General features: G+C 47.5%; 1 protein-coding gene and 1 long non-coding RNA gene across 2 annotated transcripts in view; one reads left to right on the top strand and one right to left on the bottom strand.

The window, feature by feature from the left end:
• Positions 1-2,373, bottom strand: part of RGS8 (regulator of G protein signaling 8) — a 30,273-nt gene extending 27,900 nt beyond the window's left edge. Inside the window, exon 1 of the mRNA XM_040263845.1 lies at positions 2,245-2,373. Within this exon, the coding sequence (XP_040119779.1) occupies positions 2,245-2,270 (26 nt within the window). The 5' untranslated portion in view covers positions 2,271-2,373. The remainder of the gene's footprint in view (positions 1-2,244) is intronic.
• A 10,704-nt stretch (positions 2,374-13,077) lies between these two features.
• Positions 13,078-16,699, top strand: LOC120880482. Its single transcript, XR_005725036.1, has 2 exons — positions 13,078-13,211; positions 16,280-16,699. It is a non-coding gene; the product is annotated as an uncharacterized LOC120880482 (long non-coding RNA).
• The last annotated feature ends 726 nt before the right edge of the window (positions 16,700-17,425 follow it).

Here is a 17,425-nt window from a genome sequence, read left to right as displayed (position 1 = left end):
AGTAATAGGTCCCCTAGCCCTAGAGGCTTAACGCTTTTTAAAGCTGACATGTAAGTTGATGGTAAGTCAATGAAGGTCATTAGCTTGGAAGAAAATTTCTAAATTAGGATTCTCTGTGGGGAAAGGAAATACAGTGATGACAAAGTAACAATCCACATTTTGCTCTCCCTCTAGGAGGGCAAAGTAGCAGCAGCAGCAATAACTCCTGACTGCAGAGCCCCAGTGATAGCCATTGAGAGCAGAGAGATGCTTGAGTTACACAGTGATGCCTGTCACAGCATCTCAGAGCACAAAGTAGGGACCTTCAGGGCAGGTCAATTCTGCCTCAGGTCTTTCCCATTCATCCCACAAACCTGAGGATACACATGAATGGTGACAGACCAGTGAGGACTGATGCCTATAGGTGGGAAGCAGAAGCAGCGGGTATAACCAGCAGCTAAGGACCAGGGTACCCTCTGTCAGCAATTTCACTTAACTAAGCCCTCATACACTTATTTGTATTTTGGCTAATCTCAATCAACATATTTAAAATTTTAACATGCATGCTTAAATTTCTCATATTTTTTATTTTCTTAAGGACCAGACACTTTGCAGTTATTTGTTACTACAGCTCCAAGAGAAATGAAGCTAATATCTCTTTCTGACCCTCAATATTAGCCCCCTTTGACCTTTCAGTGAGATTGGAAAATTACAGCCCCGAGAGATACCTGCTTGTGTAAATAAAATTTTATTGGAACTTTATTTATTGGAAACACCCTGCTTGTTTATATATGGTCTGAAGCTGTTTTCGAACATAAGGGCACAGTTGGGTGGTTAAGGACAGACTGTATGGCCCATGAAGTTGACAATATTTACTCCCTGGTTCCTGATAGATTAAGTTCATTGACCCCTGACCTCTAACCATGACCACTCCTTGGATGGAGGGCAAAGGGAAGAGGGAGGAGTTTGGGATGAACAGGACTTAAAAGTGACTGATAAAAGGGGACCTCCACGTTCACACTGGTGACAATTTGCCGTGGAAATAGTCCAAGAAGATGTTATTCTCCTTGTTAAAAGGAACTTCTTCCATGCTGGTTTCCCTCCCTCATTTTCACAAATCCTGGACCTGGGCAGAGATGTGAGATCCAATTCAAGCTCTTTTACTTCAAATGGCTTTTCATCTCTGATCCTGGTCATTGTTCACAGAAATCTCATCCAGCAAACTTCTACGGGGATGGTATTACCTTTAGCGGGGGTGGACAACACGTGCACAGCCCATCTCCGAGGAGCCTTTTAAGGCCAGAACATCCAAGGCCCCAGAAATATCTCCTCTCCTACACGTCCTGTGCCCCCAGCTCTCATCTCAGCCAGGCTCACTGTGCAGCCATTGATTTCCTTGCATTTCAAAACACTGGCTACAGCCATTCTCTCTCCCTCAACAGTGAGCATGTCATGTCCACTTGCTCTTACAAATCACAGGGTGTCCTAGCACCAGGCTATTGGAGCAACTGATTAAGGGCCCTTGAATCATCACATTCCATGAATTCAAGTGCAGGTCGTGCCCAGGCTGCACCACAGGCCAGAACCAACTCAGAGTGAGTTGGCTCATTCCTCGGTGCCTCAGAAACATCAGTCAGTGAATAGTCAGGTCAATGCCCCCAAAAGAGCAATTAAGAGGATTTCAATAAATGGCAAATCCATGCAAACCATCTAACAAGGTTTAGCAGGGGCCAGTGTAAAGGGTGCTGCTTGTTACCAAGACAACAGTGAGTCTCCCAAATAGTTTGCAAAAATCTTCCATAAAATATCCTTTGGGGCAAAATAGTTCTGACTTTCTATCTTGTCTAATTGAGACTTAACCTTTTCATTAGGTCTGAAATAACAGGAGCAGAAGCGAGAGCCAAAGGTTAAGGCTACTTTAAAAACAAAGGACTTGCCCTCATCTTTCTTCTCTATCCCAGTAACTATCCCAGTAACACAGGGAAACCCCCTAAATGGTTCAATACAAGCTCATGCACAGTCCCACTCTCTGAGTCCCATCCCATAGGGCAGGGCTTGGTGCTAAGGTGGGTTCTGCTTGCAAGGCCCCAACTCTGCAAGAAGCATCCAGGCAAACACAGCACAGTCCACACAGGAGGCCTGGGGGATGGAGGCCAGTGATCCACCCACAGGATTAGAAGGTTTGGGGCCGGCTCAGACAGCAGGGCAGGTGGGAAGGTGGAAAAAGAGGAAAGAAAGATGAGAAGACATGTTAGCATCAGTTACCTGCGTGGCATCAGTAAAGCGGCCATACGGGCGCCCACTTATGGTTAACCCTCTGGCTGATGTGCAGGGACGACAGGGCGGGAGAAAAGACTGCAGGGCTCAGGGATTTACCCTTTCACGTCCTCTCACCTAAAATCAAAGAATCTGCTGTAAGAGGGGGCCAGCCTCTCTGACTGCTCTGCAAGTCCCCTCAGGTGACCGTCTGCCAAGGAAATACCTCCCCACACACCCCCGTCCCCCACGAACATCTGCTAGTCCTGACCAAGGGTGACCAACCAGGGTGGACGAGGACTAGGTGTTGGGTGGCTTCACATTGCTGCCTGTTGGTCAGGAGTCCCTGCTTCCCTGGCTACTGACCGACAACGTAAAGTGGGACGCGAGCCCCTCCTTGGGGAGGAAGGCACGGCATAGCAAGCCCAAAATGACTGTTCCCTATGTCTTACTCGAGTGGGGCCCAAGTGACCAGCCAGCCCTGGGTGGGGGAGGAGGGGTCAGCACTTGCTCCAGAATCCTTTGATTGGCTGTTTCTCACCTCCCTCCAAGGGGACCTGTCCCAGAGGTGGTGGGAGTGCCAGAGCCCGGGGAGCGCGTGAGCGGGAGGAAGGTTGGAAGAACTCCAAGGGAGGCTCGTCAGGCACTTTCACCACTCAGGTTTGCTCCTTTGCAGGGATCACAGGCACAGGCTGAAGAAATGAATATGCAAGTCACTCTCTCCAGCCCAGATGGAGACTGCCTGACCTTCCACACTTTGGGGACTGGCCTGTCCCTGACCTGAAGCAGGAAGCACATCAGGGAAACGGGGGTCTCCAGGTAGACGCCTGACTGACTGATCCCCTCTCTCTCCTGTGGGTCCCACTCTCAGGGCATCAAATCCTTTGTTCCCACAGATAGGAAACTGATAGGAAGAAACACGTGAGGAGAGCAGCCTATCCATTAAGGGTTCCCCTGGGATCCCTGACACCAATCATAGAATCCATTTTCAAAGAAACCTAATTTAGATAGATACGGCCCCAGCAAGATCTACGCAGGGTAAATTATTTTGATATCACCGGGAACATTTCACCAATACTTAAAAAAAAAAAACCTTCTCTCATACTACTATAATTAATCAAATTAAAAGACTGCTTTCTTAAAACTGGGGAAAAGAATTTGTGTGCAGGGGACTGAGCTAGGGCTGTGTTCCTGGCAGGGACATTTCCTCAATCTTTGCCCTAATGGTGCGTATACCTGCTTGCACAGAAGTCAGGAAATCAAAGCCCTTCACAGCCATAAGGGTCACCAGGAATCATTACTTGCGGCATCTTAGCCTCATTTTCATTGACTTGTAGGTTAGAGTCCCAGAGGAGGGGGACACCCAGGCCAGGAGCCTTTATTAGCTTGGGGCCGAGCAGAATCAGGTACCACCCACACTCACAGCAGGCAAGGTCACCTGGGCCGTATCACCTGGCCTTCCGTCCCTGCCCTGCGGCTCTTCGGTCCCACCACCATCCATACCGGCTTCCCAGGGCTGCTTAGACGTCGGCCTCTCTTCCGCATCCAACACTGGCCGCTATTGCCCTTTAAACCCCTCCACTGCCCTTTATATCAGCTTAGAGTCAAGTATGTAAGAGTTTGCAGGATACCCTGACCCCACCTTTCTCATTCATCCCAGCACCTAGGGGCTCTTACCCTACTTGGCCCTCGATTTGAAGAAGAGTTTGGGGTTACCCAGAGCCCAGGAAGGTAAAAGGTATGATGGCACCATGGTCCATTTGCCCTAATAAGTGGGCATCAAGTTACAGGTGACTCTGGGGCAGACAGGCTGAGACATATTGGAAAGTGAGGATACTCAAGGGGAAAGAAAAAAAAAAAGGTTAAAAGCGGAGAGCAAAGATTTATAAAGAGGGGAAGAGGAACTAAGAGCCTCAGCGGGAAGAAAGCAATCAATATGCATGGAGAGGCAGGTTAATTAAATATGGATAATGCAATCAGCCCACACGGGCACCCCAGAGAGGAAAGAGAGTAACCCAAGCGATACTCACTGTCTTTGACCAGTCCTCATGGCCTGCGGGTCTTTGCCAACGGGATGGTCAGAGAGGCTGCGGGTAAGGAGCTCTGGGGAAAGAGTAGATCTTTCTCTTAGCAGTCAAATCCTTGGCGGGTGAAGGGCATGTGTGCATGAACACGGAGGCACACTTGCGCACGTACACACACAGACACACACATATCCACACGCCTGCATGCACAACACACCTCCCACCACTTGAGCCGGGCAGCAAGCGGCCCCGCTGAAAGCTCTTCTCTCTGCTTGTCACATTCGGTAAATACTGAAGCAGCCTACACCCAGCGGGCGGCGGCTCAGCTCCCGGGCACAGGCTGCACGCCCATCCTCATTGGCAGGATGAAGGAGGTGCCCCTGAGCGGAGCTCGCCTGGCACTCCTCCCGCATCTCCGTCTTCAGCCTCACTAACCTGCTTCACTGCTCCTCTGGCTGCAGCTCAGCAGCTCAGGGAGAAGTTCCCACAGCCCAGAGCTGCCTCCCTCGGCACCCAGAGGCTGCCTAGGGGGGCAGCAAAGCTGGAGGTATTAACTCTTTCCCGCCACCAGTGAGCTGAAAATCAAGGGTCAGGGTGGGGGGCGGGGGGCGTCTTCTAATGAGCTCTGCTGCTGGCTGAAGGCTGGTTGCTGCTTAGGGAGCAGGGAGCATAAAGATTTTGCCCCCAGACAGCTGCTGACAGTAGAGCCAAGCTGAATCAAATCTCCTAATGAACCAGGAGGAGGGGGGCTGTCTTGCTGGGTGTGATGTGATGTGATAAATGCAGAGAGCAAGAAAGCTATGGGGCAGGTCACACATCTGAATTCCACCCCCTTTCTCCCAATTTCTATTGTGCCGCACTGCCAAGCCACACCACACAGCACTGAAATTACCCCCCACTGCCACAGCCCAGCTGTCCCTCTCACCCACAGCGGCGTTGGTCCCCCCAACCCATCCCAGTCCCCAGAACCAACCACACCACTCCTCACTTCTTAATGAGAAATCTCCACCTCCCCAGACTTGTACATTTCCAAATCGATGCTCTTGCCTCTCACCTGGGTTTCCCTACACTGGAAATTCACCCCTCTCCCTCATCCATCACCTAGCAACTTCCCCCGACTTGCATTTGTCACGGAATGAGACTTTTCCCTTTGTTCTGCCCAATCCGCACATTATCTCTATTTTTCTACCCTCCACAGTCTTTTTTTTCCTTTCAAATCGCCTTACCCACATGGATCTTGCCCGGTTCAGTTCCACAAGGAGGGCTCTCTCTTCCTGCTTGCCCTAGTACAGTAATTCTCCGAGTGTGGTCCCTGGACCAGCAGTGTCAACAGCACCTGGGAATGGGTTCGAAATGTCAAGTCTTAGGCCCCACCCCCAGACCTACAGAATCGGAGACTCTGGGGACGGGGCCGGCCTTCCAGATGATTCCAATGAATGCTAAAGTTTGCAAACCGCTGCCCTGGGATAAAGCTTACTTACCTTCTTTCTCCTCATTCCACTCCAGGTCTCTAAGGCACTGCCTTCTGCTCCCACCCAGGAACTGGCTCCCAATGCACCTAGACTTTGGTGCAAATCATTCCTGAAACCCAGAAGGCAGCACTCGCTGGAGATATCAGCAGATATCACTATGGAAAGTGATGCTTTTATTCTAAAGATACCAGGCTCTCTTTGTTGACCCGTTCCCAATGTCGAAAGCGTGGTCATATGTTGTCACTCAACAACCCCTTGCCACAGTCAAGAGACAGTATTACCATGCCTGTGACACAGATCAGAGAACTGAGGGTAGAAAAGGTGACCTGCCTTTTTCAAAGTGACACCACACGTCAGAAGCACTTCAAGGACCAGAACTTCCTTATGCTTCCTTATGACTTTTAAAGCAGAGCTTTTTCTACTACGTCACGCCAGAACCCAGTCTTTACAGACAGATCTATTGGTGCAGAGCCTGGACCCTTGCAGTGCAATGACTCTGCCGCAACCACACTGATGATAGGATGAAATAAAAATTCTGAGGCTGCCTCCACAGTGACTCATAGTCTCTCTCTGAAAATGTCCACAGTGCCCCTCTGTTAGGTAAAGGGAACTTCGTGTTATAAAAGGAGATGCAAACGAGCGTTTTCTATCCCTTCAAATTCCTGTCTTGAACCCCGAGGCAAACTGGGGTTTCGAGTTAAAGCATAAAGAGAATCGTTCACTTCTGGGCATTTTCCTGGTGAACTGTACCATCAGAAAGAGGCACACAGATAAACCGGTGAATAAAAGCCCAGCGATAAGCACTTCCCTAATCCAAGGTGAGTGAAGTCGCTCAGTCGTGTCCGACTCTTTGTGACCCCGTGGACTGTAGCCTACCAGGTTCCTCCGTCCATGGGATTCTCCAGGCAAGAGTACTGGAGTGGGTTGCCATTTCCTTCTCCAGGGGATCTTCCCGACCCAGGGATCGAACCCTGGTCTCCCGCATTGTAGGCAGATGCTTTACCCTCTGACCCACCGGGGAAGCCACCAAGGTAAGTTTATACTGTTAGGCGGACCCATCCCTGGATTCCTCATCCAGGGCTAATGTTTAATGAGCACTTAGTGTGTGCCCTTTTCATACTGTTCATACTCCTTTCATACTGCAAGGAGATCAAACCAGTCAATTCTAAAGGAAATCAGTTCTGAATATTCATTGGAAGGACTGATGCTGAAGCTGAAGCTCCAATACTTTGGCTACCTGATAAGAAGAACTGACTCACTGGAAAAGACCCTGATGCTGGGAAAGATTGAAGACAGGAGGAGAGGGGACGACAGAGGATGAGATTGTTGGATGCCATCAGTGACTCAATGGACACAAGTTTGAGCAAGCTCTGGGAGTTAGTGATGGACAGGGAAGCCTGGCGTGCTGCAGTCCATGGGGTCGCAAAGAGTCGGACACGACTGAGTGACTGAACTGACTAGTATGTGCCAGACACTGTGCTAAACATTGCACTTTGCTATCTTATTTAACTCTCACCAAAAACGTATAGGCTTCTCTGGTGGCTCAGACAGTAAAGAATCTGCCTAATGCAGGAGTCCTGGGTTCCATCCCTGGGTCCAGAAGATCCCCTGGAGAAGGGGATGGCAACCCACTCCAGTATTCTTACCTGGAGAATTCCATGGACAGAGGATCCTGGTGGGCCATAGCCCATGGGGTCGCAAAGAGTTGGACACGACTGAGTGACTAACCCAAACTTACAAGACCAATGTCTTTATCATCTGTTTTACAGATGAGAAAACAGAGAAAAGCCATTTATAAGCAACAGAGCTGAGTGTCTGATACCAAACTCAGTGCCTCCAGCCTATTCCACCTTTCGCCTGAACACAAAGGCAGGGTCAGCGTGGGACCCCTCTACCAGTGCTAACACAGGGGGCTGGAGGCCTCCTCCAAGTCTTACACTGCCCAGTCCAGCGTCCAGGATTTAAAGGCACTGAGGAGGCAGGGGAGTGTCGCATGGGAGTCCATCTCTCAAGTGGAAGCTGACCCATATTAACCAGGCATCAGAATCTTCAATTAGTCTTTAGAGAATTAATACAGTTGCAGCAAGTCAATAAGCCAACCCAAACATTTAAGGAGAGATACCATAATTAATAAAGCTTTAAAAGAAAGGAATATAAAGAGCAGAGGGATGAGGGTGTGTAGACATGACTCTAGCATGAGTAAAAAGAAAATTAAAAGCACTGCAAACTTTTTATTTTTCTTTATCAACTCTCCTAAACACCAGGGAGTAAACTCACAGCACCCCAGTTTGAGCAGCACAGACCTAGGACAGGTCCCTTCCAAGGGAGGACTCTAGGGATTTCCCTGGTGGCCCAGTGCAGCAGGCCCAGGTTCAAGATCCCAAGTGGTGCGGGTGTGCATGCTCAGTCGTGCCCAACTCCTGGTGACCCTATGGACTGTAGCCCGGCAGACTCCCCTGTCCGTGGAATTTTCCAGGTAAGAATACTGGAGTGGGTTGCATTTCCTCCTCCAGGGGATCTTCCCGACGTGGGAACCAACCCACGTCTCTGGAGTCTCCTGCATTGGCAGATGGATTTTTTTTTACCACTAGCGCCACCTGAAAAGCCCCAAGATCCTGCATGCCCCAACCAAAACCCAGTGCAGTCAAATAAATAAATAATTTTTTAAGGGAGGACTTTTATCTTCCTTCCTGTAGAGGCAGGTGTATAAAGAATTTAGGGGCGGGAAATTAAGTTGAACCGAGGGGATATGTATCCTGGCATGGTTTTCTTTCCCAAAGGAGAGAGACAGAAAAAGGCAAGCATGTTGGAGGGCTAATGAGAAAGGACCTTGCTACTTGGATTCTGGTCCAGGGACGTAGAACTCTGGATTCATCTCTGTTTACAGCTCCTGAGCTGCCTGCTGAAAACTAGGCATAGGACAGCATCTTAGGTTGTGACGTGGTTTTTCCCGGGAAAGCAATCACTGCAAGCCCTGCTCTGGCTTCTCGGCATTTCTGGCTGCCAGGCACCTCAATGATCGTCCCTCTCTGCCCTTGCTCTTCTGTGGAACTCCATCCTCCCAAGCACCGGGCACAGCTTCTCTCCAGAATCAGGCCTTTGGTCCTAGCTCTCTTGAGCTCCATGCTGCATTTCGAGAGGTCTTCTAGACAGCCCCACCCCTCTCAGACCCTGCAGACTCTAAACTGTCTCCAAAAAAAAACCACCTTCCCCTCCAAGCCCTCCATTCTTGCTGGGCTCCTGTGTGCGTTCATGACATCGCTCTGTTCCAGACCCTTAAGGTAATAAATGCAGGTATCTGGGGTTTCTGTCGCTCCATTCCTCTTGCTGAATTGATGTCTAAACCTTGTCATCGTATTTCTGATTTATTTCTGAATTTCCTCATCTTGCATCCATTGATGCTGCCAGGTCAGAGGTTATCAGCACCCAGCACGACGCATGCCCTTTCACCTCCCCTAAATAGCTGACCTTCCCGTCCCTATTTCATCACCCCCACTCCCCCACAAGCCTTCTGGCACACTCCACTACCACAAGAGTAACCTACTGAATAAAGCAAATCCTCCGCGGTGGTTCAGTGGTAAGAATCCACCTGCAGTGCCGGAGACACGGGTTTGATCCCTGGGTCGGGAAGATCCCCTGGAGGAGGAAATGGCAACCTACCTCAGTGTTCTTGCCTGGAAAATCCCATGGATGGAGGAGCCTGGCGGGCTACAGTCCACGGGGTTACAAAGAGTCGGACACAACTCAGCAACTAAACAGCAACAACAGACAACGAAGCAGGTCACCTGGATAATGGGCTCCACGGTAGCTCCCTGTTCTGCCTGATACTCCAATGATTTGGTCTCACTTACCTATCCCGTCTCATATCCCGTTGTACACTCAGGCATGTACATGCGTGCACACACACATACATGCATGCATGCAAGCACACACCTGATTCCTCAGCTAGTCTCTCTGAATGTCTCCACTCTGGGTCTGTCTCTTAACTCCCAGTTCCTTCCTGAAACCCAATATCTCCAAGCTAAACTTTGCCTTTCCAAAGCTTTTCCAGAGCTCCCTCAATCGGGAGGAATCCCCCCATCCCAACATCGCCGCTGTGCTGTGTAATTCTCTGACAGCCCACATCACAGCCTGTAGTTTATCCTTGTGATTTATGTTTTCAGATCCTCCCAAATGACTGTGTGCTCCACAAAGACAGACTCTCTGACTCGTTCCCCCTGCTATCAATTTTCATTGCCTGGTATGGAGCAGGTGTTTAATAAATGTCAGCTGCATTTGATTTTCAGTTCATGAGAAAATGTGAAAAATCACCGAGGATTCCTTATGGCAGAAACACACCAGACTTCTGCAGTCTCCAGGTCAAGATGGAAGTCAGCCTAATGTTAATGACGCCCAGGGGCAGCCGTCCAGGTACCTACGGCATCTGCAAACTATTGTTCCCAGCTGCCTGGTCGGGGCAGAGTGGAATTAATCAAGAGCAAAAGGACACCTGGCATTGTCACACGGGCCACAGAAATGTAATTACATTGAAGATAAAGGGAATTAAAGACTGCAATATAATATTTTTAAAAGCCACGATAGTGGAAGCGGAAGTTTATTGCCAAATGCCCCCTGTGTGCTTATTTCATCAACATACCACCTAGGATAGGACCACATTAAAAGCTTTTAATAAAACAGTCATTTGGATATTAGATTTGAATTCTGGTCAGCATGCTAAAGCTCTTCCACAAATCTTTTAAAAGCAATTTCCAGTTTGTAGCTTCCTAGTAACAGTAGAAACATGAATCAACATATGCCACATTGATTTGGGGTTTCCATGGAGACTGGAAGGACACAGGGAAGGGAAGGACAGAAAGAGGCCAGTTGGCCCAAAATTCTGCTAAAAAAAAAATGCATCTCGATTCCATTCCTCTGAGCATTAGCAGCCTCATTTCCTTCCTGTTCATCAGTTCAAGCTTCCTGATATTTAATTTGTAATAAGCCTACTCGACTTTGCACAAGGAACATCAGAGGGGGCATGGAAAAAAAGTCAGCAGCTAAAGGTGTGGGCCCAGGAGGTTTGCAAAGAGGACCCGAGAAACATGGGCTCTGGAACCAGAAGAAAGAGCCTCTGATCCTCACTCTGCTGCAAACTAGCTCCGTGACACTCACTGCCCTCACTAGCTGCATGATTACCAACTAACATAACCAAGAGCTTTGAATTTCAATTTCCTCATCTGTAAAACACAAATTAACACACCTGCCCTATTTTTCAAGGTGGTTATAAGAAAGAAATGAGACAGTCTGTGGGAAGGAAAATGCTTTGCAAATTCCAGCACACTGTACCCTGTTATTATATTTGGTGATGCTCTGTGCTACTCTGTAAATGGAATTTTGCCAGTGAGCAAGTCTATGCAGAACAAGATTGATGACTTAGTAGAGAGTAGACTGACCTGGAAAAAAAGAGCAGTGGGTTTGACAGCGCTGAATTTCCATCTCTGCTCCTTGATTTCCCCAGATCTGTAACTACGGGCAAGTTATTCTCCCTCTCTGAGTGTTATTTTCATCATGTCATCAGTTTGCTATAAAGATTATAACGATCCTTGTACCAATGTCATCAGCTTGTTAAAAGGATCCAATTAGATAACATTATCAAGTTCAGCACGATGTTTGATGAACGGCAAATGACTGTGAGCCACTATTATTAGCTGTATCAATTGTTTCATCATCTGTAAAATGGGAATTAGAATTCCTACCCTTCCCCACTTTACATAGAGGATGACTTCAATGATACCCACTCAGCTATTTGATAAGCTGTCTGGGAAAACACGCTAAATAAATAGAATGTTATTGTTTAAAGATTTATGTTTGCCACTTGCTAAGCCAGGTGACAGCAAAAAAAAAAAAAAAGAAGAAGAAGTATGAAACATATTTGTAAGGATTTTCAAGCTTCTTGGTGGATGGGCGTTACTCAAGTCCCTGCTACAAAAGCCCTTTTCTTTTGTCCCCCTTGAGCTTTCGTGTGTCTCCTTGTGACTCCCTCCAGCCTTTCCTTCTTTCCATCCTCTTTTTATATTCATTATTTTTATACTTCTCCTGCTAAGTGTGTCTAGAAGGGATTTTAAAATGAATCTTTGGAGGCTTTGTTGTCTAAACTGCAGTGGTTCCCTAGAGCTCCTAAAATTAAATGGCAGACCTACACTGGGAGAAATGACATGAAATCAGGAGTTGTTGTGGAATTACAGGATTCTCAGACAGTCTGATTCTCAGACAGTTAAAACACAAAACAAAAACTTAAGAAGCACATCAAACAAATACAGTGTGTGAAATTTAACTTGGTCCCTGATTTGAATTTAAAAACATAAAAAAATATTATGAGACAATTGGGGGAAGTGGGAGCACTGATTAGATATTATTATTAATGTGATATCAATACTGAGGGTTTCTTTTTTCCTTAAGCAATCTTACTCTTTAGAAATACACTCAGAAATATTTAACACTGCAATGATATGCTATCTGGAAATTGCTTAAAAATCATCCAGGGTGGTGAGTGCCAGGGAGTCAAAGCTGAGTTGTCCTGTTTTCTTGACTTGTGTATTTTTGATAGTATGCCTAATTTTTTTTTTTTTTTAGTGTGACAAGATATGGTTTAGTAAAAAAAGCATACAGTGTGTAAACTGTTAGTGCAAGGAAATCAAAATATGAAAGATGCAATTGGAATAGAAATTGATTTCCTGTTTATGTTCCATTGTAAGCTTTCTTCCCCATGGATAAATCAAGTTAAAACAAAACAACTATTATTTGACTCCTACGGAGCAAGAGCTAAAATTCACAGAGGTTTAGAGCAGGTTTGACTCTCAGATATCACCTGCAGAACCTAAACTTTAAAGACTTTGCCCAAAGTCACATTTCTTAGAGCCATAGACAGGACTCAGCGCAGAGCTATTAGAACAGCATCCAGCTACTTACTTCCTTTCCTCCCACTTCTGAGCTGCCCAAACATCTAGAATCCAGGGCCACAAGTCAACCTTGGATGAGGATGCAAAGGATGACCTGTTCGCTTACATCACCAACCCTTCCCTGCCCCCATTGTGACCTGAACCTTACACAGTGAACTCACTGTTTACAAATTAGCTTCCCAGTGGCCAGCTGGCTTCTGCGAAGGCAGTCAAAGGGCAGGAAGCCAGAGAGTAAGGAAGAGCGCGCAGGCTCATTCTCCACTGCTCAGTCATGTCCGACTCTTTGTATCTCCAGGGCCTGCAACCCTCCAGGCTCCACTGTCCATGGAAGTTTTCAGGCAAAAATACTGGAGTGAGTTCCCATTTCCTCATCCAGCGGATCTTCCTGACCCAGGGATTGAACCCACATCTCCTACATTGCAAATAGATTCTTTACCACTGAGCCACCTGGGAAGTCCATAGAGAAGAGAGGGCTCTATAATGTGATCCATCACAGGTCCACAGCCTCATCTCCTGGTTCATCATGATCATCAAGCCCTCAGGTACGAAATAACCTCAACCTCTTCTCCTGTCTCCTCCTCTGCAAGTCTATGCACAGCCACCACTCGCAGGAGTGTCTATCAGGGCAAATTCTTCCTCGAGGCCCTGCTTCCCCACTTAACCCTCCCTGCTTGATCAACTCTCTGTCTTTATTCTTTCTCTCCCCCATTACACTTAGAAATAAAAGTACTCTTTCATTTTAAAAAAACCCCTTGGGCATTCCTCCCTCTGTCAACAAAGCTGTCTGATAGCATCTCCGGAGTCCCCACTCCCTATCCCATCCTTAGTCCTTCACAATTGGCTTCCATCCCCACCACTGCCCTGAAACAGGGACCCAGCCCCATGCTGTGAAGTCCAATGACGCTAGTCTTTAAGGGCCTCTTCACCGCACTCACCACGGTGACCCTTCACTTCCATACTCCCTTAGCCTCCTCGACCTGACACTGTCCTAACTGCCCTTCCCCTTGGCCTTCTTTGCTAGCTCCTCCTCTTCTCAAAGCGTACATATGTATATTCTCCTGCTTTCTAACCTTGGCTTCCTGTTCTCCTCTCCTTAAATGCTTCTTGGGCAACCTTATCCTTGTCCGCACTCCTACTACACAGATATACTGACCATTTCCAAATACTTTCCTCTAATTCTGGCTCTTTTCCCAATTGTAAACATTCTTATAGCCCATGGTTGCTGAATATACCTCTCAGATATTCCCCAGGCACAACAGATGCAGATCTATCTAAAAATTGAGCATATCATTCCACTTCCTCTCCTGACCCATTTCCCCCCACCCTTCCCCCATATACCTACAAATCTTGGCTTTCTCTGCCATCCTTGGTTTCAGCTTCTGGCACCAACATCCACTGAGTAGCTTGAGCCAAAAATAGGGAAGCAATTAGAAATGACACCTTTTCTTTCATCTCCTGTAGTCAAGCAGTTACCAAACAATATTGATTAAATCTCCTTCACAGTTTTTACACCTGCCTCCTCTCTTTCCTTACTGCCATTGCTCTGGTTCACCTCCTGGCTTATAGTTCCTGGTTCTTGTTTTCTGGCTCTGTGATCCAGCCTACCTCCTTAAATTCAACTCCAGTCAGCAGCCATAATCACCTATTTAAATCACAAACATGATTATGGTCCCTTCACCTCACAACCTATAAGCCCAAGCCTCGGGATAAAGTTCAAGCTTTAATAAAGATTCTGACACATAAAGTCCTCAGGAGCTGGGTCCCACCTACCTGAAAGTTGCCCACCACCCCAGTGGCTGATGCTTCATGCTCTAGTAATTCCAAACTGCTCACAGTCTTGAGCACACATCATGGTTCCAAGTCTCTAGGCCTCGTTTCTGCAATTTGTTCTGCCTCCTCACCCTTCTAGCTGCACTCAGGACCACTTCCTCCAAGCAGGCTCCCCCGCACAGCCAGGTTTTGCGCGTGTCCTACTCTGTGCTCCTGGACATACTTCTCTCCCTCAGCACTTGGCATGATTAAGTGCCTACAAGCCTCAGCTCCTACCCAGTCTCTTAAATTCACCAAGGACAGGAAACTGTACCCACTCTTTCATTCATTTATTCAACTAACCCTTAGGTATCTCCTATGTGCCAAGCTGTGGTGTTGGAGAAGACTCTTGAGAGTCCCTTGGACTGCAAGGAGATCCAACCAGTCCATTCTAAAGGAGATCAGCCCTGGGTGTTCTTTGGAAGGAATGATGCTATAGCTGAAACTCCAGTACTTTGGCCACCTCACATGAAGAGCTGACTCATTGGAAAAGACTCTGATGCTGGGAGGGATTGGGGGCAGGAGGAGAAGGGGATGACAGAGGATGAGATGGCTGGATGGCATCACTGACTCGATGGACATGAGTTTGAGTGAACTCCAGGAGTTGGTGATGGACAGCGAGGCCTGGCGTGCTGCAATTCATGGAGTTGCAAAGAGTCGGACACGACTGAGCAACTGAACTGAACCGATGCGCCAAGCAATGTACCAGGCAGCATAGGTCCATTTCATGACCTATACAGATGACACAGGTAAAAGATTTTTCCTCTCTACATCTCCAACACCTAGCCCAGTGCCTGGCACCAAGAAGATGCTCAGTAAATGTTTGTTGAACTTAACTGAACCAGACAACAGGTGAGTGAGGGAGGCTGTTTGGAGCAAGGATGATGACTGGAAGAGGCAGCAAGGAATTACAGAAATGGCATGAGCTATCAGGTCTGGTAAAAAGGGTTCAAACTCCAACTTATCCCCTTCGTGGCTGAGTTATCTTGGCTTAAGACCTTGCTGCCTCCTCTCTGAAATCAGAATACTAAAGCAATGCCAACTTCCTGAGCTACTGTAAGACTTCAATAATATCTAAGCAAACATGGATTGTAAATTCTTCAGCCTTATCAAAACATGAAGTCACACTGAGAGCATCAGAGTCACAGAAGACAGAGGCCCAAAGGCACACAGCAGTAGAGGGGAGGCTGCAGAGGACAGGGCAACAGGGCAGGAGATGGAGAAGCAGCGGGCCCTAGTTTTCAAGGCCCTGGGGCTGAGATGTGAGTGCACGAGGCCCTGCCACAACAGGAGTGTGGCTCTCCTCCTATCTTGCAGTGCCAGGGTGCTGGTTATCAATCTCTTCCCCTTCATGCTGCTAATGCTGCTGCTAAGTCGCTTCAGTCGTGTCCAACTCTGTGCGACCCCATAGAGGGCAGCCCACCAGGCTCCCCCATCCCTGAGATTCTCCAGGCAAGAACATTGGAGTGGGTTGCCATTTCCTTCTCCAATGCATGAAAGTGAAAAGTGAAAGTGAAGTTGCTCAGTTGTGTTTGACTCTTTGCGACCCCATGGACTGCAGCCTACCAGGCTCCTCCGCCCATGGGATTTTCCAGGCAAGAGTACTGGAGTGGGGTGCCATTGCCTTCTCCCTTCCCCTTCATAGACAGTAACAAAAACTTTACCATTTGCCATCAGGGTCTACAGCTGTGGGCAGAAAGCAGCTTCAGGACTCTCTCCCTCCTCTGAATATAAAATCAGCTGTTTCTAATCCTCCATTTTTAATGACTTCAGCCAATGGCTTTTATGTCCTCCCTGCCAGGTCCAGTCCAGCCAGCTAGCCAGATTTATGCAAAAAGGAAGCTCCACAGCCATCAGACCCGGGCTGGCCACACCAACTGTGGCATGAAATGGTGCTGTGGAGACTGGGGGCAGCTCTCCTGCTGGGATCTATTCCTACCTTCACAGAGCCCCCTGGAAAATGAAATGCTTTGCTTTCAGGCCTGTGCCGGGCGCACATGAATGTCTGCACTGGGGGCGGGAGGAGGGACCAGGGCTGTGTGGGTGCGCTCTGATGCACAAAGATGCTGAGCAAATTCTGACACTTTTCCTTGAGAGACAAGGCCCTGGTAGGAATCTACCTTAAGCCATTCAGCTTTTCTGAGACCCTCTTCTTTTTAGGACCTTTTATTGAAGGATTCAATAGCTTTTTGGAAATTCCAAACAGAGTCCTGATAAAGGTTCTGGTGAGAATGTTGATGCTTCTTGAACAGTGAAAGGTATTCTAATTTTCAAGACAGAGGAAAAGCAAGGAGCATTTCTAGTGGCTCTGGAGCTGTAAGTATTTGGACAGAAATGAAATAAGCAAGCATATGGAACAGGAGAGCCTAGGAAAGGATTAGCAGGATAAATATCCTAAGCCATGAAATCGTGATACACAACAAAACTTATATTTGTATGGCACCGCCAAAACCTAAAAATTACTTTCACTTCTTTAGCTGATCAAGTTCCTTAAGCTCCTGGAGACTAAGTTTTAGGGAAGTTGGAAGGATTAAACAGCATCATGTAAGGAAAATACCTAGTAAAGTTGCCCAGCACATCTTGATAACTGGCAACTATCATCATTTTTTAGTTGATTCTCATAAAAACTTTTGGAGGTAAGTTGGGCCCTTGTTATTGTACCCATTTTACAGATGATAAAAGCAAAGCTGTACAGGATCCCTGAGTGAAGGGCACAGGGTAATTCAATTAATGACCCTAGGGAGACTCGAACCCAGACCACCAGGGCTTTTTCCACTCTATACAACATTGCATCACTTTCAGTACTGCTGCTGCTGCTGACCCATCCCTGAGACCCACATTTGGAGGATTTTTTAAATGGTAATATGATGAATCTTGTGCAGCCAACCATCTACCTCTTACTCAATCCCTTGGGAGTCCCTGGCATTTGTGAAATGACTTTTGTGGT

This window comes from Oryx dammah, unplaced genomic scaffold (genome assembly GCF_014754425.2).
Source record: "Oryx dammah isolate SB20612 unplaced genomic scaffold, SCBI_Odam_1.1 HiC_scaffold_21, whole genome shotgun sequence".
Taxonomy (NCBI): domain Eukaryota; kingdom Metazoa; phylum Chordata; class Mammalia; order Artiodactyla; family Bovidae; genus Oryx; species Oryx dammah.
Note: the sequence above shows the minus strand (reverse complement) of the source record. Positions and strands in the feature narration are given on the sequence as shown.